Source organism: Saccoglossus kowalevskii, chromosome 7 (genome assembly GCF_978046115.1).
Source record: "Saccoglossus kowalevskii chromosome 7, keSacKowa6.1, whole genome shotgun sequence".
Taxonomy (NCBI): Eukaryota; Metazoa; Hemichordata; class Enteropneusta; family Harrimaniidae; genus Saccoglossus; species Saccoglossus kowalevskii.
Genome location: NC_140647.1, coordinates 17338047 through 17355587, shown reverse-complemented (window position 1 = coordinate 17355587; position 17541 = coordinate 17338047). Strand labels below are relative to the sequence as shown.

At 33.9% G+C, this 17541-nt stretch overlaps 1 protein-coding gene across 1 annotated transcript; it reads right to left on the bottom strand.

Annotated features, from left to right (window-relative positions):
* Nucleotides 1-1339: 1339 nt before the first annotated feature.
* LOC102806293 (uncharacterized) lies at nucleotides 1340-15983 on the bottom strand. Its single transcript, XM_085501193.1, has 7 exons — nucleotides 15607-15983; nucleotides 7908-8065; nucleotides 7338-7490; nucleotides 6833-6951; nucleotides 6224-6334; nucleotides 4511-4578; nucleotides 1340-3963 (listed from the first exon to the last, which is right to left on the bottom strand). The coding sequence occupies exons 1-7, from the start codon at nucleotides 15720-15722 to the stop codon at nucleotides 3741-3743; spliced, it is 948 nt and encodes a 315-aa protein (XP_085357319.1). The 5' UTR covers nucleotides 15723-15983; the 3' UTR covers nucleotides 1340-3740.
* Between the last annotated feature and the right edge of the window lie 1558 nt (nucleotides 15984-17541).

Below are 17541 nucleotides of genomic sequence, written 5' to 3'. Positions count from 1 at the left end.
GGCCATTTCGAACTTGATCCGAAAAAAAAAAAGACGTGCATCAAGGTCCTATTATGTTTAATGTATGTACCAAATTTGAATAAAATCCGTCCATGCATAACTGAGATCCGGGTCCGAAATTGTGAAAATGTGCGATTTCAATGCATTTTCGGTCTTAAAGCGGCCGCTATTTGGCTATCGTTAATGAGATCATGAAACAAATGCACATACATATTTGTGACATGATGTACTTTGTGTGTGTGAAGTTTGAACTCGATCAATCCAGGCATGTCTCAGATACGGATCCAGAACTGAATTCTTTAAAACAAAATGGCCGCCAGTCGGCTATTTTGAACTTGATCCGAAAAAAAAATGACGTGCATCAAGGTGCTATTATGTTTGATGTATGTACCAAATTTGAACAAAATCCGTCCATGCATAACTGAGATCTGGGTCCGGAATGGTGAAAATGTGCGATTTCAATGCATTTTCGGCCTTAAAGCGACCGCTATTTGGCTATCGTTAATGAGATCATGAAACAAATGCACATACATATTTGTGACATGATGTACCTTGTGTGTGTGAAGTTTGAACTCGATCAATCCAGGCATGTCTCAGATACGGATCCAGAACTGAATTCTTTAAAACAAAATGGCCGCCAGTCGGCTATTTTGAACTTGATCCGGAAAAAAAAATGACGTGCATCAAGGTCCTATTATGTTTAATGTATGTACCAAATTTGAACAAAATCCGTCCATGCATGACTGAGATCCGGGTTCGGAATGGTGAAAATGTGCGATTTCAATGCACTTTCGGCCTTAAAGCGGCCGCCATTTGTCTATCGTTAATGAGATCATGAAACAAATGCACATACATATTTGTGACATGATGTACCTTGTGTGTGTGAAGTTTGAACTCGATCAATCCAGACATGTCTCAGATACGGATCCAGAACTGAATTCTTTAAAACAAAATGGCCGCCAGTCGGCCATTTCAAGTCCGATCCCAAAAAAAAAATAACATGCATCAAGGTCCTATTATGTTTAATGTATGTACCAAATTTGAACAAAATCCGTCCATGCATAACTGAGATCCGGGTCCGGAATGGTGAAAATGTGCGATTTTGATGCATTTTCGGCCTTAAAATGGCCGCTATTCGGCTATCGTTAATCGGATCATGAAAAAAATGCATGTGCATATGTCCCATATAATGTGTGATGTATGAGTGAAGTTTGAACTTAATCGATCCACGCATGTTTGAGATACAGGTGATCACGGACGCACACAGGGCAAAACATAAGTCCCCGTTTTCGGACTACGTCCGAACGGGGACTAATTAATTCCAAGCAAAATTAAAGTATTTTACAGATCTTATTTTTAAAATGCCACAACTTTTATTGCAGGTATCCATGAAAGATGAAATACAATTTTGACCACAAATAATAAAAAAAAATACCAGTATCTGCCAATAAATATTACTTTACATTTATTGTCACCAAATTAAAAAAGTTATCACAAGGCAATGTCAAAAATAAAAGCAATCCAACTGTTTTTCAAGAATGTGACAATAGAAATTTTGATTAAAAAATCAATTATCACCAAATTAACAAATATTGTAGCATTCTTAACTGATAAAATATTCACAGATGCAAATATTAATTAACAAACAATCTGGAAGGCAGTATTCAAGAAATATTGTCACAGAAAGTAAACAATCGTTTGTTAAATAACAAATAAAACATCATGAAATTAGACCAAACCTGAAGGAAAACCGACTCGGGTTCTGCATAGAATATATGGAAGCAATCTGGCATGTGGTTTAGGAGAATAATTCAAAATTATTGGTTTTGATCCAAAATTTGATAAAAGTAAAAAAAATTGAAATGTTGTCATGAAGACCAAGACAGTTAGAAGAACTTATAGATTTGACAGTTGCTCTAGAACAAAAAATAAGTCACACAATTTGAAGTAACTGTAGTCAAAATATATGCTATACTGAAAGCCTAAAAACCATTATGTGCGGTAATTATCTGCATTTTAGTTTTAATTGCCCCAATAGTTCTCCTAAATTAAGTGCGAAGACACCAATATAAACATGCTTTAATGGACTCTAATTTAACTGAGGAAAAACCAAAATAAAAATAAAGTGCAAGTGAAAATAACAATTTATAAATACAAAATAAATTCAATTTTAAAGAATCCTGCAGATTTCTCCTCTTATTTATTGAAATCAGCTCCACACACAGATTATTGTAAAACCATTCATTTTCAATGACATTTAAGTTGACTATTTCGATGTTTTGAGCATATTCACTATGTTTTAATTTCATGAATTTGTCATGGAAACAATTAGTTTTATTGTTATTTTGTACATGTTCATGTAGATTTAATTTAGCGGATTTTACTTCTCAGGGAATTAAAACCCAATGAATAATTAATGCATTTACAGTATACAACTTAAAATATAGTATTATGGTATGTTATACAGAATAAATGAGCATGTATAATGGATAACCAATATATAATTTTGCAAAAGACACATTTTTGTAATTTTGTGAAGTGTGTGAAAATTTCATAATATTTCATTGACAATCTTAGCGACATTTGTGAAAATTAATTCTCATCTTTGTCAATCCCAGGATCAATCCCCTTACAAAATGAAAACACTTTTAGCAATGAAAATTAATAACGTATTTTTCCCCCCAAAAAACCCAGATACATTCAAGTACCATACCATATACAGGGTATGCAAATTAAAGGTCATAGGTCATGTGCAGCATCTAAAGAAGGTGAGAGTAATATTAAAGACATGTAAACCAAAATTTTTACTCACGGTTTTAGAGTTTATAAAGTGAAAAGAGAATCAAACGGCCATGTTGCTAATGTCGGCTTCTGATTCAGATTGTTTTGCTCTGAATAAACAAGGATTCAAACTTACAGATTCAAATGATAACTGTACAATTTCGAGCATGCACAAAGTTGATTTCTTGTAATGAATCAAAGTTTTTTTTCATATTGAAACATTCATTCATAATCATGCTAGTATACTCTCAGTTCACGTCTTTATGTGTGTTTTTGTTTATTTTCATATTAAATATTTGACAGAATAGTAATGGAAATGATTGTGAGGTTGATAGCAGTTTTATATTGACTGTATTACCAGCCATGGAAACTATTTTAAAACATGTTTATCAAACACGTGCTGATTTCTAAACAATGCAATACAGTGACCCCTCGCTAAGTCATGCCTCAGTTAGGCATGATATTGGCTAAGTAGTGGGTAATTGAATGGCTCACGAAAAATTGTATTGTCTTCTTTAGCGATAGCTTTGAAAGAAAATAGTTAAGGATTTGTTGCTCCAAGTTTTTAATTAGTCATGAGACAGTCGGTACAAGTCATATTCAAAGCATGTTGATGTCATTCAACACCCATTGACCTGTCCATTACTTGTCGACGGCTCGGTTCAAGGTGTCAACCTAAGACTTTATGAGTTTCTTGGGTGATACTGGTTTGATAAATCCCTCATGAAACTCACTGCAATGTGAACAATCCATCATTCTGATCTCTAGTTTCCAACTGAGCAGCATGTCTAAGCGAAGGTTATCCAGTCTGTCTGTCCTTGATAAGTCAGATTTTTTGCTTGGATCCCTAAACCTGTGACTTAGCAAGGGGTTACTGTACAGTCTAGTGTTCATAGTAAACAAATGTGTATTGCAAGACAGATATAACACATCAGGTGACTACCCATACATGCTTATTCTCACATCTTGCAAGGTGATTTTTTACCATGCTCGGAACGATGATGATGATGATGTCTATGACTTTTGACGTCAACTTCAGATGCACTTGGTTCAGACATTGTCTCATTAAGCTGCCAATTGTAATCCTTGTAACTTATCCTCACTCCGCCTTCAAGTACCAACAGATCAATTAAATTTTCAATTCCATAAACTTTATCTTCGCATAAATATTTTAAAGTCCACCTGTAAAAAAACACACAGAATTCTAATGCAATTACTGTGGAATACTTTATTTTCGCTGGAATTAATTTTCGCTGAAAAGGCTTTTTGGGCGTTCTTTATGGAATTTATTTTTATAGATATTTGATGAGTTGAATGTGAAATATAGGGAAAAAAAGTATATTCGCTGGATTTTATTTTCACGGAATCATCCCTTCAGCAAAAATAGCAAAAATAAATTCCAAGTGAAAATAAAGTAATTCTACAATATTTAAAATTTCATGTGGTATACAATGCCAAAACTTCACGTTGGTGATCTGAGAGTATAAAATATTTAAATTGAGAGCGATTGAATAAACAAATATGCCAGAAATATTCACAAAAAAAAACTTTAAAAATGCTGAATTAAAAAGGAAAGTGAACACTGCAACATTTGAACTGTTGTGTGAACATTCTTTTGTTGTTCTGAACATGGCGCTAAATATTATACACAATGTACCATATTTGTTTTATTTGCCCAATAGAAGTGAATGTAAACAAAAAGTTGTCATCAATACAATTTTTTTTTTACCTAACAGCTTGGATTTCATCAGCACCAAAGTCAGTCCTATACCACTGAAATATGCGTGACAATTCAATCTGTGAAAAAAATTAACACACGATAATCAGAAGGTTTTACGGGCTTAGACTAGATCGACAGTGGAGCTAAAAATTTGCAGAATGATTTGATGGATAAGATTTTTAAAGAAGCTCTTAAATTTGTTTGAAGGTGAAACAGGTACTGAAATAGTGTTAGCAGCTGTCATGACGATATTTAACATACTTTATCTATTTGAGCAATAAACCCAGAAGTTGTTTTTACAGTGATAAAACTCCTTTCTCATTTGTGGCCATGAAACATGGCAAGAAAGGGAAACATTACATTTCTCACAATGAATAATCACTATCAATGTCAACTACCATACTTCCCTAAGCATAAGCCCCTACCTGAGTATAAGCCCACTCTCTGTTTTTAGACATTTAACAGGTTGAGAGCATCCCCGAGTATAGGCCCTGGGTGTTTTTACCGGGCGTCAACGACATATATTACAAATATGCACGTAAAAAGTGTTTTTCATTGAAGAATAATCGTGATTGGTACGGTAGTTTGGTTCCTGCTTTTACGAGAAAACTTGCATTAATTTCAGAGTGCATGGCCGGCGAACGTACGGAACATGGTTCGGACCTTTTCTAATCTGTTATTTACTCAGGATGAACCCCGATGTTGCAATACTGAAGCAATCCATATTTCTTTTGAGTAGTAGTTTTAGAAACGCCAAAAATGTGATCGTCAAGTCGTGAATCCTGATCATTGAACATCGTTTCACTTTTCCAAATAATCGTGTCCATTGAGACTATCGAGAATGGGATGTGAGCGAGCAAACTATTCTTCGACATGACTTGTTGGCGACCGTGAAAAGTTTAAATATTTTCGAAAATTGAGAATCAACAGCTTTAGGGAAAAAATCATCGTTTTTTGTCGAAATCAGATTGCATTTTAACATCGCGGTAATTCACTTCGTCAATAATCGGAAAACTTTGTACGACACAGCATTTTGATTGGTTAACGCAAGATGTGACCTGTTAGGTCAAAGAAAGTTGTTCAGGTCAAATCATGATGAAAAACAAAAAACAACATGGCGGAAATTGCATTGTATCAAGAGTTTGCGTACGATCGAAAACATTCCACAATGAAGATATTAATATTAAGTTTTGCCTTCGACTGTTTTCCCACAGACCCTATCTATTTTTGCACCGTAAATTCAGACAGTATGTAAACCGTATTGTAATAAACGTGTGTATTTTTATGAACATGTTTGTTTCTTCATTTTAAAAAGTGTTGTGGAAATCAAAAAGACGTAATATTTTTCCGAGACTGGTGCTGTGAGCGAAAAATGTAATTTGGATAATTTTTCGTGGCTGGGAAGATGGTTACAATTTTAAAACCCCCAAAAAATTTTCTTTTCTGAGGTGGTCCTCGAGTATAAGCCCACACCCTAATTTTTCCGATTTTACATGTTCAGGCCCCTGGGCTTATACTCGGGGAAGTACGGTAATGTTTTTGTGATGACTGATTTTCCCTTTATAAAATAGACCAGTTCAAAATTTCAACGCAATTATGCTAAACTTGTTGCCATTAGTAACACCTGCAGCATGTTTTTTAACATGTAAGCAGAAAGGAGAAACAGAAAATTTTTTTTCCTGACCTTATCCTGAAAAATGATATTTATTCAACGATACTTACCTCTTTAAATTTCATATTGACAGTTGTTTCTTGTTCTATAAAGTTCTTCGCTGCCAAATCCAAAGCACGCTGTAGATTTTTCTCTGTATACACATTAATTGGTGGGCATGACTGCAAAATAACAATACGAAATAAAGTGTATTCAATGTGGTATAAACAAAATGACAAACATTCCAATTTGTGTGTAACAAACAGCCTCTGGGCTGAGATAGTTATGCTGTTAGCAATGCACATTTCAAAATGAACAAATCTGTAAGAGGTCCACCTGTAGTACTTCTATGTGTAATTTCAAAGCAATCAGACATGCGGTTTTCAACAAGAAATCAAAAATATCACTTTTTACCAAAAATGACAAATATATTCATCTAAATTAGAGAATTTAAGACATCATCACAAAATGAACAAATCTGAAAGATCCACCTGAAGTACATATAGATATATACTATCAAAGCAATCAGACTTACGGTTTTAAGAACCAGTATTTTGTTGTTCTTTTTCAGAACAGAATTGAAGGTACTAGTAATTGAGAGACAGACTTGTTGACAGGTTGGTGAAGTTTAAACAAAGCAATCAGTAGATTGGAAGATGATTGCTTTCAATAATACTTACCTTAGCACCACACACTAAAGCAAAATGGATTCTAGGATCAACTTGTTTCACGGAATATTTCAGTCTGGGATCTTTAGCTGAGAAGTGAGCATCATTAGCTGCAGGGTGTGGTCTGTTTCCTAAAAAAAGGGATAACACATTTCATCTAACTAATTACAGGAGCCAGAATGACACTTAGTTCACATCTAACTAATTCAGAGACTGGGATTGCACCAGTGCATAATCAAGAACATAAATTGAGTATCCCTGGTTTGAGTATATCTGGTTGCCATCTTTCTGTCATACACCCAGCTTGAGTGAGTGTTACGGTGCACAGTAAATGTTTTTTCTCAGAAAATAAATTGATTTTGAAAGTGTCAAATCTGTCAGTCAACACGAAATCAAAACTTACAACTATGATGTAAAATGTAGAATCCAGTTCCAGGGAACCATTGTCATGTGAATTTCAGACGCAACCAGAATACAGCCAATGAAATAACAGCAGTGAAAGATTTAGACTTCTTACCTCTCAATATACCATGTTCGATATCATCTAAGCTGAATATCAATCCTCCAATGTTGTAGGCTGTAGTATGCCAGAATTGTTGAACATCTAACACTGAATTCGGTAGAGTTTCACATTCCAACAAACCATGTATCGTTAATACATTGTAAATATCTACATACCGTTAGGGATCAAAAGTCACTGTATTTGTTTAATTTTCACCACAACACATGAAATTCACAAAGAGGGTTTACTGATAAAGGCATCACATTAAAGTGGTTGTAAACTGAGAACAGACTTCTCAAGGTAGAGTGAACAATTGAGTATTGGTCACCAAATCCTGGGAGGAGAACAATACACTGGAGAGGAGCACTGTTTATTATATTTACTTCTGTAAATTTGAAAACAAAGTGTGTAACCCATTGTAGTAAGTTATCAACATCTAGCACTACTTCAGCGTCAAATCAGTGCCTGGAATTGCTGTAAAAAGACCATTTGAGCTGTAACCTTGCATAAAACAGGCGTTAAAAGACAATACAAATTTTCTACATTCTTATCTGTCCATTTTCAACAAATAATATCAAAGGATACTTATAAAGAAAACCATTTTTTTAGTTTCATCTAGAATATCCAAATTAACGCCTACTAATTCTTGACAGTATTGTTTGTATGTTGTAAATAAATCACTAGATTTCAATAGTTTATAATCCACTCCAGTACCATCTTTATCCATGAATTCTGCTCTCATTCTGTAAAAAAACAAACAAAACACACAATTTAGACAAAGTGATGTATTAAATTTCCAGAACCCAATCTTTAACATGGTACAGTCGTTGTGATGCATAGTACAGTCATTGTGATGCATGGTACAGTTGATATGATGCATTGTACAGTTGATGTGATGTGTGGTACAGTTGGTGTGATGTGTGGTACAGTTGGTGTGATGTGTGGTACAGTTGGTGTGATGTGTGGTACAGTTGGTGTGATGTGTGGTACAGTTGGTGTGATGTGTGGTACAGTTGATGTGATGTGTGGTACAGTTGGTGTGATGTGTGGTACAGTTGGTGTGATGTGTGGTACAGTTGGTGTGATGTGTGGTACAGTTGGTGTGATATGTGGTACAGTTGGTGTGATGTGTGGTACCGTTGGTGTGATGTGTGGTACAGTTGATATGATGCATTGTACAGTTGGTGTGATGTGTGGTACAGTTGATGTGATGTGTGGTACAGTTGATATGATGCATTGTACAGTTGGTGTGATGTGTGGTACAGTTGATGTGATGTGTGGTACAGTTGGTGTGATGTGTGGTACAGTTGGTGTGATGTGTGGTACAGTTGATGTGATGTGTGGTACAGTTGGTGTGATGTGTGGTACAGTTGGTGTGATGTGTGGTACAGTTGGTGTGATGTGTGGTACAGTTGGTGTGATGTGTGGTACAGTTGGTGTGATGTGTGGTACAGTTGGTGTGATGTGTGGTACAGTTGGTGTGATGTGTGGTACAGTTGGTGTGATGTGTGGTACAGTTGATGTGATGTGTGGTACAGTTGATGTGATGTGTGGTACAGTTGGTGTGATGTGTGGTACAGTTGGTGTGATGTGTGGTACAGTTGGTGTGATGTGTGGTACAGTTGATGTGATGTGTGGTACAGTTGGTGTGATGTGTGGTACAGTTGATGTGATGTGTGGTACAGTTGATGTGATGTGTGGTACAGTTGGTGTGATGTGTGGTACAGTTGGTGTGATGTGTGGTACAGTTGGTGTGATGTGTGGTACAGTTGGTGTGATGTGTGGTACAGTTGATGTGATGTGTGGTACAGTTGGTGTGATGTGTGGTACAGTTGGTGTGATGTGTGGTACAGTTGGTGTGATGTGTGGTACAGTTGGTGTGATGTGTGGTACAGTTGGTGTGATGTGTGGTACAGTTGGTGTGATGTGTGGTACAGTTGATGTGATGTGTGGTACAGTTGGTGTGATGTGTGGTACAGTTGGTGTGATGAGTGGTACAGTTGGTGTGATGTGTGGTACAGTTGGTGTGATGTGTGGTCATCATTCCTCATATGTGTAGAGGGCTCTAATAGAAGCCGCATCCCCTCTGTTGCATTGTACCATTTTAATAGAAGCTGCGGTTTCTAATACAGATTTTCCAGTATATACAATGCATATCAAATACATTGTTCGTTCACACAAAATTCAAACACACACAGCATACGACTGTACTAATTTGGGATAAACATTTTCAGTCACTCAAAAAAATTCACGATTTGATAACACGGCTACATAAATTTTTTTATTTTCATAGTCTGACGAAATTCACATCAGTTTGCCCCTTACTTACTGACTGTATGTTATCTCATGTGTGAAGACTGCTTTATTATCCAAGTTTACAAAGAATTTGTAAGCACTGTTTTCTGTTATGCTTGACCGACTCTCAATGAGTTGAAACTTGTCTTTGTAGCAGTGACACAGTTATCAAGTTTGTAGATACACTGTACCTGTATTGTATAGTGCCATTTTTATTTATTTACATATTTCATTTTCTTATATTTATATATTCATTTGTAGAGTTGAATAATTCACCACTTGGGGCGTTTAATCTGAACATCAGATCTATGTAATAACTTATAATTAATCAACTCTATGTACAAATTGGAGTTTGTCCTTGTACATATAGTATTAAGATTTATAACCCCACAATTAAAATAGCTCTGTTGTCCCAGTAAAGTTTTTACAGCAGTATATACAAGTGCACAAGACAATACGCAATATCCAAATAGGTGGAGGTTTACCCAAGTACTTTAAAATATCTCAGTGTTTGTTAATTAACAAATTAATTAGAGCCCTGCATTCACACATTAAAATATGTCTTTTAGGTTACAAAAAAAGATTTCTGGGCAGTGTGTTTCAAAGGTGGATGAAGAGAGAAGGAGTCTTGCCAATATAGTGAAGAAAAACAGTGTCACCAAACTATTTTTTTGACATCCTCAGACCAGAAATGAATTTTCTTATATTTTGATGAAAAAAAAAAAGACAGAATACTGTAAAACTATTTATTTTCACTGGCATTTCACTATTTTGATGTTTGAGCCTGCTCACTGGGTTTAAAGTTCACAAATAAACATCTGCAGATGTAGATAATATGATGAAATTACTAAACTATACTTTGATAAGAATTGAATTTAGAACTAGATTGTAATACAAAGTTGCTTTGTGTCCATGAATGTGTTTACTGGACTTTTTGAATGTTTAAATGGGATAATTGAAAAAGGAAAGCAAGAAAGAGAAGCCATTCCCTCATATACATAATATCATTTATTAATTAAGATTTTCAGTAAATTTTGAAAACAAAATTAACTACTGACAAAGGGAGCATAAAACTTGATGCATCAAACTTTGATTTGCACCATAAAATTATTTGTATATTTGCAAAGTGGATTACTCAGTAGGTGAAGGGTCATGAACACATGAAAATGGCTATATACCGGTAAAGTACTTCTGCTTTGAATATATATACTGGGGAATACTTTATTTTCGCTGGAATTAATTTTTCGTTGAAAATGCTTTTTAGGCGTTTTTTATGGAATTTATTTTTACTGATTTTTGAAGAGTTTAATGTGAAATATAGGGAAAAAATTATATTCGCTGGATTTTATTTTAACGGAATCATCCCTTCAGCGAAAATAGCCAAAATAAATTCCAAGCAAAAATAAAGTATTCTACAGTAGCTTGAATGCCATAATCTCATCATCTCAATAAAATGCAGTCCACCAGTACTGACATGTACAAGGTACATAATAATGTGCCTAAATGCCTTACTGTAAAATGACTAATTTTCACTGGGTTTAAATTTCACTGATTTACCATTACAGGCATATTCAGTGGGTTTTAAATTCACGGTTTTATCATTTAGATAATGTGTTCTATGCTAAATTTTACATATTCACTGGGTTTTAATTTAGCGCATTTTCCAGTCAGTGAAATAAGCAAAATTAAAACCCAGTGAATAATTAATCCTTCTACAGTCACAGATAACAAATATAACAAATAATCAGTGACCATACTCACAACAGCAATTATATTTTGTTTATGAAAAGGCAATAAGTTATGAGCCAGCTCGGAAGTTAACCTTTCACCACCAGACTTTTTCAGCCAAATTTTTCTCATATTCTTCAATATTTCTGGAAATAAACCCTAATTTTAGAGCCAACAGATACAACTTGAGTCAATTTTCGATTCTTACTCAAAAGATTTGGCTATTTTTGTCTCAATCTTCTGAAGGAAAATGCAGACTATAAACGGAAATATTTTGTAAATTTGTGATGAAAATAGGGTACTGGTGATGAAAAGGTTAAGTTACACTTGAACTGTACTGTAGGAAAGTATGTATTTGTAGAGTAAAAACTCAGCGCTCTCCCCTAGATTCAAACAGTGTGGCGGTATCACCACTGTACTCATTTTTACCACTACGCTTTAACTTTGCCATAGTCACCATCTTGACTGCCACTGTGATTTATTTCCACTGTGCTGGCTTTTTAGATCAAATTGATAAGTTGCTAAAAACTTAAACTTGTGTGTAGTTAACTTACTCAACACTCCTGAAGCAATAACAGTTTTGTAAGTCAATAATTGTATGCATTGTGTAATTAAGTAAGTAAATCATCATGTATTATTTAATTATGCAAAAAATATACAAATTAGTACTGCCACAGTGGTTTAAATATCTGGAGAGAACACTGTAACTTGTGTGACTACCGGTAATAACAGTTTAACAGTATGAAGCTCAAGTTCCTGTTTGTTGGTCTACAAGATAAATGTGATGTAACTCCATCAGACTACAACTATTTTGATTGAAAATATCTATTGATATCATATCCTAAAATAAGAGTTACATTAATGGAAATTAAACTTTTTGATCCCTGGAAAAAAAGAAAAAAATGTTCTCATCAAATTCTTTTTTATTCTAAATTTATTTAAAAAAATGATAATTTTGGATTTTCCATGAAATTAAAATTTTTCTTTCATTTTTTTCTAAATTCTGTCAAAAAACAAGAAAAAAAACCCACATTCACTAGTTTTTAAATTCCCTTCATCATTTAACAGTGAATTTTTTTTCGTATGAATTGCAACTCAGTAAATAATATAGATACTGGTACCATACATGTAAATAAATCCGTTACCTTGACCACAGTATCCATAGCAACAAGAGATAGGCAACATGATGCTGGAATAATCCTACTGAGTAGATAATCTTTGACACAAAAATTACCATAAATAGTTTGATATTTTTTTAAAATACAGAATGTATTAACAGTGTTTTTTAATGAAACAATGCTTTAAAATGAATTCCTATGAAATTGTTCCAAATTTTCACATTTTTTATTTTTCTGCAAAACAAAACAAAACACAAAGTCTGATGAAAAATGTTACAAAATTTTGCTAAATTTCTTGTCCTTATCGACTAGTTGGTTTAACACCTGTGAACGTCCTACTGCTTCTCGTACCTATACATTAGTAACAAAACAAACTGTCGCACAAAGACTGTACATGTATTTGCAAAGAATGACTATGCATCATTATATCCACATTGACAGTATTAAAAACACAGACTAAAAATTAAATATACCGTCCCTTTTGTATGATTTTCTATTTAAATTTCTATTAAAACCCATTCATCATGCTTTGTAAAGATGACGAGTAAATTTTCAATGAAGTGAATCTACGGGGCAGACAGGTTCTAAGAGAATAGTAAATTAACCAAAATTAAAAAATATATTAGTAATAAGAATTCAATATTTAAGTTAACGCCCATGGTTGTTCAATGGCAAAACTTGTTTGTCGCTGTGATCTACAAATGATTGTAACTTTGAGAGTTTCTGGGGTTACTTGTGGCATGCTAGCACAATCTTGGAATGCACTTTACATATCTAATTATTAAATATCAAATTATACAGTAATTACTTTAATATAAGTATGTGCACTGGGGCTATTTTGAAAAAATAATTTCCATAAATTTTAATTTAAATGCAAAGTTTCATCTTTCAGTTTATCTCAAGATATACATGGAGTTTGTTTTTTACAGAATCCCTCCAGCACCAGCACCATTAATAATTTAATTGAAATTGCAATTTAAAATAAAGAATGATTGAAAAAATTATCATACACACAGTGCATAAGAAATTAATTAATTAAGGATGATCAGGAAACTTTTTTTATTCCTTGTTTCTCGAGTTTTTATAAGGCAATTTTTTTGAGGAGGGCGAAAAAAAAATAAAATTAATTCTTTTTTTCCATTAGATTTGTGTGATTCTCAACAAATTGTAAGTGAGATCATTGATTGGAGAGAAGAAATGAAATAAAATTTTATTCCATGTATAACCTTGTTTCTCATCTACGCAAGACTTCGGTACTTTGATCATAATACTCCCACGAAAATGCAACTTGGGTTTGTTATGCGGCGGGCGAAAAAAAAATGAAGATAGCATTTTTTTGCACTTCCAAGTTGGCGGGCGAGAGAAATTACGCTGAAATAAAATTTTATTTTTATTTCATTTTCGGCTCCTGTTCATTCAGCGGGTTCGCAAAACAAGGGATAATAAAAAGTCTGGCCTTACAGAAAAATGTATTTTAATTTGAGTTATATCATCATACTTAGAAACAAATTAGGCCTATACAGAAGTGTCTACGTCAATTGTGAGTCAAAATACCAACTTAATTTTCATGAATTTTAATCAAATCATCATTGCCCGCCTCATTGACGCTTTTGACAACAAATGAAAAACAATTGAATCTTTCATGTCAACGCTTCTTAATGTTACAACATGGTATTGTTATAATAAAGATCAAACAAGTAAGATTGAATGAATCATCATTTATTTGTAGTGTTGTGTCCAATTTTATTTACAGCGAACGCTTAATTTTACGTTGGATATGATATCCAGGTCTGAATCTTCTTGTCAATAGCTGAACATTATCAAACACTTACAGTTGTGTTATCAAGTCCACTGAATTGCATGAGATGGAAAAACAAAATGGAGACATATCACCATGACCAAGTCAGAAACATAGTTGAAAAAAAACAAATATCACAATTTAAAAAACAGACCAAGAGATTCTAATAATATTTGAAATTAATAAATAAATCAACAACATTTTTTTTTCAAAATTTTTTTTATCAAGACATATTAACTAAAAAAATTGTAGGAAATTCATTAAAAATTATGAAATGTACCAAAATAATGGTGACAAAATTATCTGAATCGAAGGTTTAATGTCACCCATGAAGCAAATGCTTTTTTTGCTGGTATTTATTATGAATGAATGACTGGAGATTTTGTCTATTTCTGTCTGTATGCAATTATGGCTTTTTTATAACTGAAACCAACAGAACCTTTGTTCACAAAGGTATGTTTAATTTATATAATTTGCTGATTTGAAAGTGTTTGTGATTAAAAAAAAATGAGAAAGTTTTTACGACTTGAAATCTCAGTAAAATTAGCACTGCTACATTTTGTGATATTCATTGACTTGCAAAATTTAAAAAAAAATTGTCCCTTCCACAAAGCAACAATTCAATTTGAAGGTAAAAAGGCAGTTGGAATCCACAACCATCACCATCACTATTTTTAATTTTTAATTTTGTTGTTGTTGTAATTTTTGTCCGTATATTGTGAGTTTTGTTAGTGAGTGCATGTTTACTTTGTTATGCAACCATTTCAATTCTTTTTGAGGAGATTTAAAGGTTCTTTACTAAATGAAATGAATGAAATCAAACTAACAACAACACACTGCATTGCTACACAGCCCAAGCTAAAGTAACTGACCAGTCCCACTACATAAACCATATTACCAATCTGTCTATACAGTTACCAGGTATATGTGTACTTATTTTTTTAGATTTTGTTTATGACAACCACTACTATGTAGTTTAAATATCTGTAGTTTAGGTGTCCGATATCTTATGAGATATCTAGTGTTAAAAGTTCAAATGGTCATACTTTGATGCAAATGAAGGTCATACAATGGTCATAATGTGAAAACCCCATATCATATCGTCATTGGTTGGGATTAGGGGTGGGGTTGGGTAAGCGGTCACTTATATGAGAATGCCCAATACAATTTACAAACGAGACGACATTATATAAAATATAAGCTATCCATTACGTATATAATAATTTTGTCTACATTCTATTTGTTGTAATTTCATCTATGAGTTACAACCGAGTTAGTAATATGATTCACATTATCAAGGATTCAGACATCCTATTACATGGCACCCGAACCAATGTCGACTTACTGTAGCATCAGCTTTTGAAGTCGCTGTGATCCATTGACCGCATCATAGTTGGTGTTACCTGTCGGGGTAGATCGTCCAACGTTCAAAACTCGTACTTCTGGTCTCGGTGAAGACATGGTCTGTGCACCAATTCACGTTGTGTTTTTATCTTTATCGTTACCGTCCCAGTGATGGTCGTCACATGTTCCCCGTCGAACTAAGTGCAATCCGCAAATGAAAGAAAAACTCGCTACCTACAACACAGACAATTCGATCCAGCGACGAGTCTACTCACCCAATGATCGTATACGAAATAGGAAGTCGTGTTGTCCACACATTAAATATTAAATACGTCACGAACACACGGATGACTGGATCAGACTCGACTGGTGGCAGGTTTAGCGTTGCTGATGACCTTTAGCCTCTAACTTCCGGGACAAAGTCAACCACCAATCGCGAGCCGTCAGTCATTCTACCGAGTTACTAATTCGAAGTCGCTAAATGGTCTTCATGAATATCGAGTGAGCGTGGTCGGGTCAAAAGTGGGTGTGGTCGGTCAAACAAATATAATTAGAGAGTGGGCGTTGCCGACAACTGGAAGTATAGCAACCAATAGCATGATATTTATTTGCTGTCAGTTTTTTAAAAGTTTTGGTAATCAATCGCGAAAGCCCACAAGATGATATTTATGTGGTGATAGTTCAAAGTAATACAAAATAAGATGTATGTAATAATAATAATAAAAACAATTACAAAATAATAAAAATATATAGACCCGAAAACTCTATTTTTCTTACAATATTTGTGGGATGTGGAGGTAAAAATAGATATGATCGTAGTACAAGCTGAAAGGATCTAGAAGAAAAAATAAAATACTCTCCAATTGATGTAATTTCTTCAGAATTTCAATTGAGAATAAATTATGCAAACAAGGTGCTTGTGATTAAAATCATTAAATTTGTTATCTAATTTTATTTGTTATATAAATTAACATAATGTGTAACATAACCATCGTCCATAACATGATTCGGATGTAGCGATATTGGAAAATGTACACATATTAATTTTGTTTAATCATAGACCCTACAATTAATTAGGAGATTCTTTATTTAATTGCCATTTTTTCATTTTATTTTCATACATTTCTATTTCTACTTTTGTTTTTTGTGTTACAGTTTCATATTTGTTTTCTTGTTAAACTCTGACTAAGATTTTACTTACAGTTTATACGCTTAAATTATGTTACAAAAAAGTTGCATTTGTTCGCATTTATTTAAAGTGAGTGGGACGTCACTTGTGCACACGCGGGCGGGCGGGCGGGAATTGAGTTCCAACTGAAGCCACAACAACAACACATGCTAAAAACGCAAAGGTTCATAGGTAGACGCTTGTTTGTAAACAATGACACGCTATGGCCATCTTACGCATGCGCAAGTAATGACTCCCCCCCGCTTTAGTAAGTCATGTTATAACTTATGTTTACATTAGACACTCTGAGTCCTCAAACTTTAAGATAGAAACAGCTGTTGGTCAGTTGTGAGGTCCAAATAGCATGAAAACCCACACAGAAAATAAACGTACTGGCTCCGCCTCTAGATTTATTTTCCGCCAGGTATATCCTACACTTCTCTTTAAAACTCATTATTATAATATATATATATTGTTCTCAACCTATTTCTCAACCTAACTTTTCAGCTACCCATAAAGACCTTTGAGCCTGTAATAGGACCCCCCCCCCACATTTCAAAAAGTAAAATAACAATGCCAAATTGATGTATCACATGATGTTTTTGAGAGAGTTGAACAATTTATACGTGAAAATCAAACAATTAATGAGAATTGCATCATTTACATAACATAAGTAAATGAGATAATTTTGGCTGTAATTTAAATTCATAAAACAAGCAGAAATGAACTGTGACCAATAATATAACAGAAAATATGACTGTCATGACT

What these genes read in the sequence shown, in the direction of transcription:
- LOC102806293 (XM_085501193.1), bottom strand. Translation starts at nt 15,722, where the DNA reads ATGTCTTCACCGAGACCAGAAGTACGAGTTTTGAACGTTGGACGATCT. An exon ending in AAAAATGGTTTTCTTTATAA is followed by an intron (nt 7,491 to 7,907) that starts GTATCCTTTGAT and finishes AACGGTATGTAG; the next exon opens with ATATTTACAATGTATTAACG. An exon ending in TCAATATGAAATTTAAAGAG is followed by an intron (nt 4,579 to 6,223) that starts GTAAGTATCGTT and finishes TTTTTTTCACAG; the next exon opens with ATTGAATTGTCACGCATATT.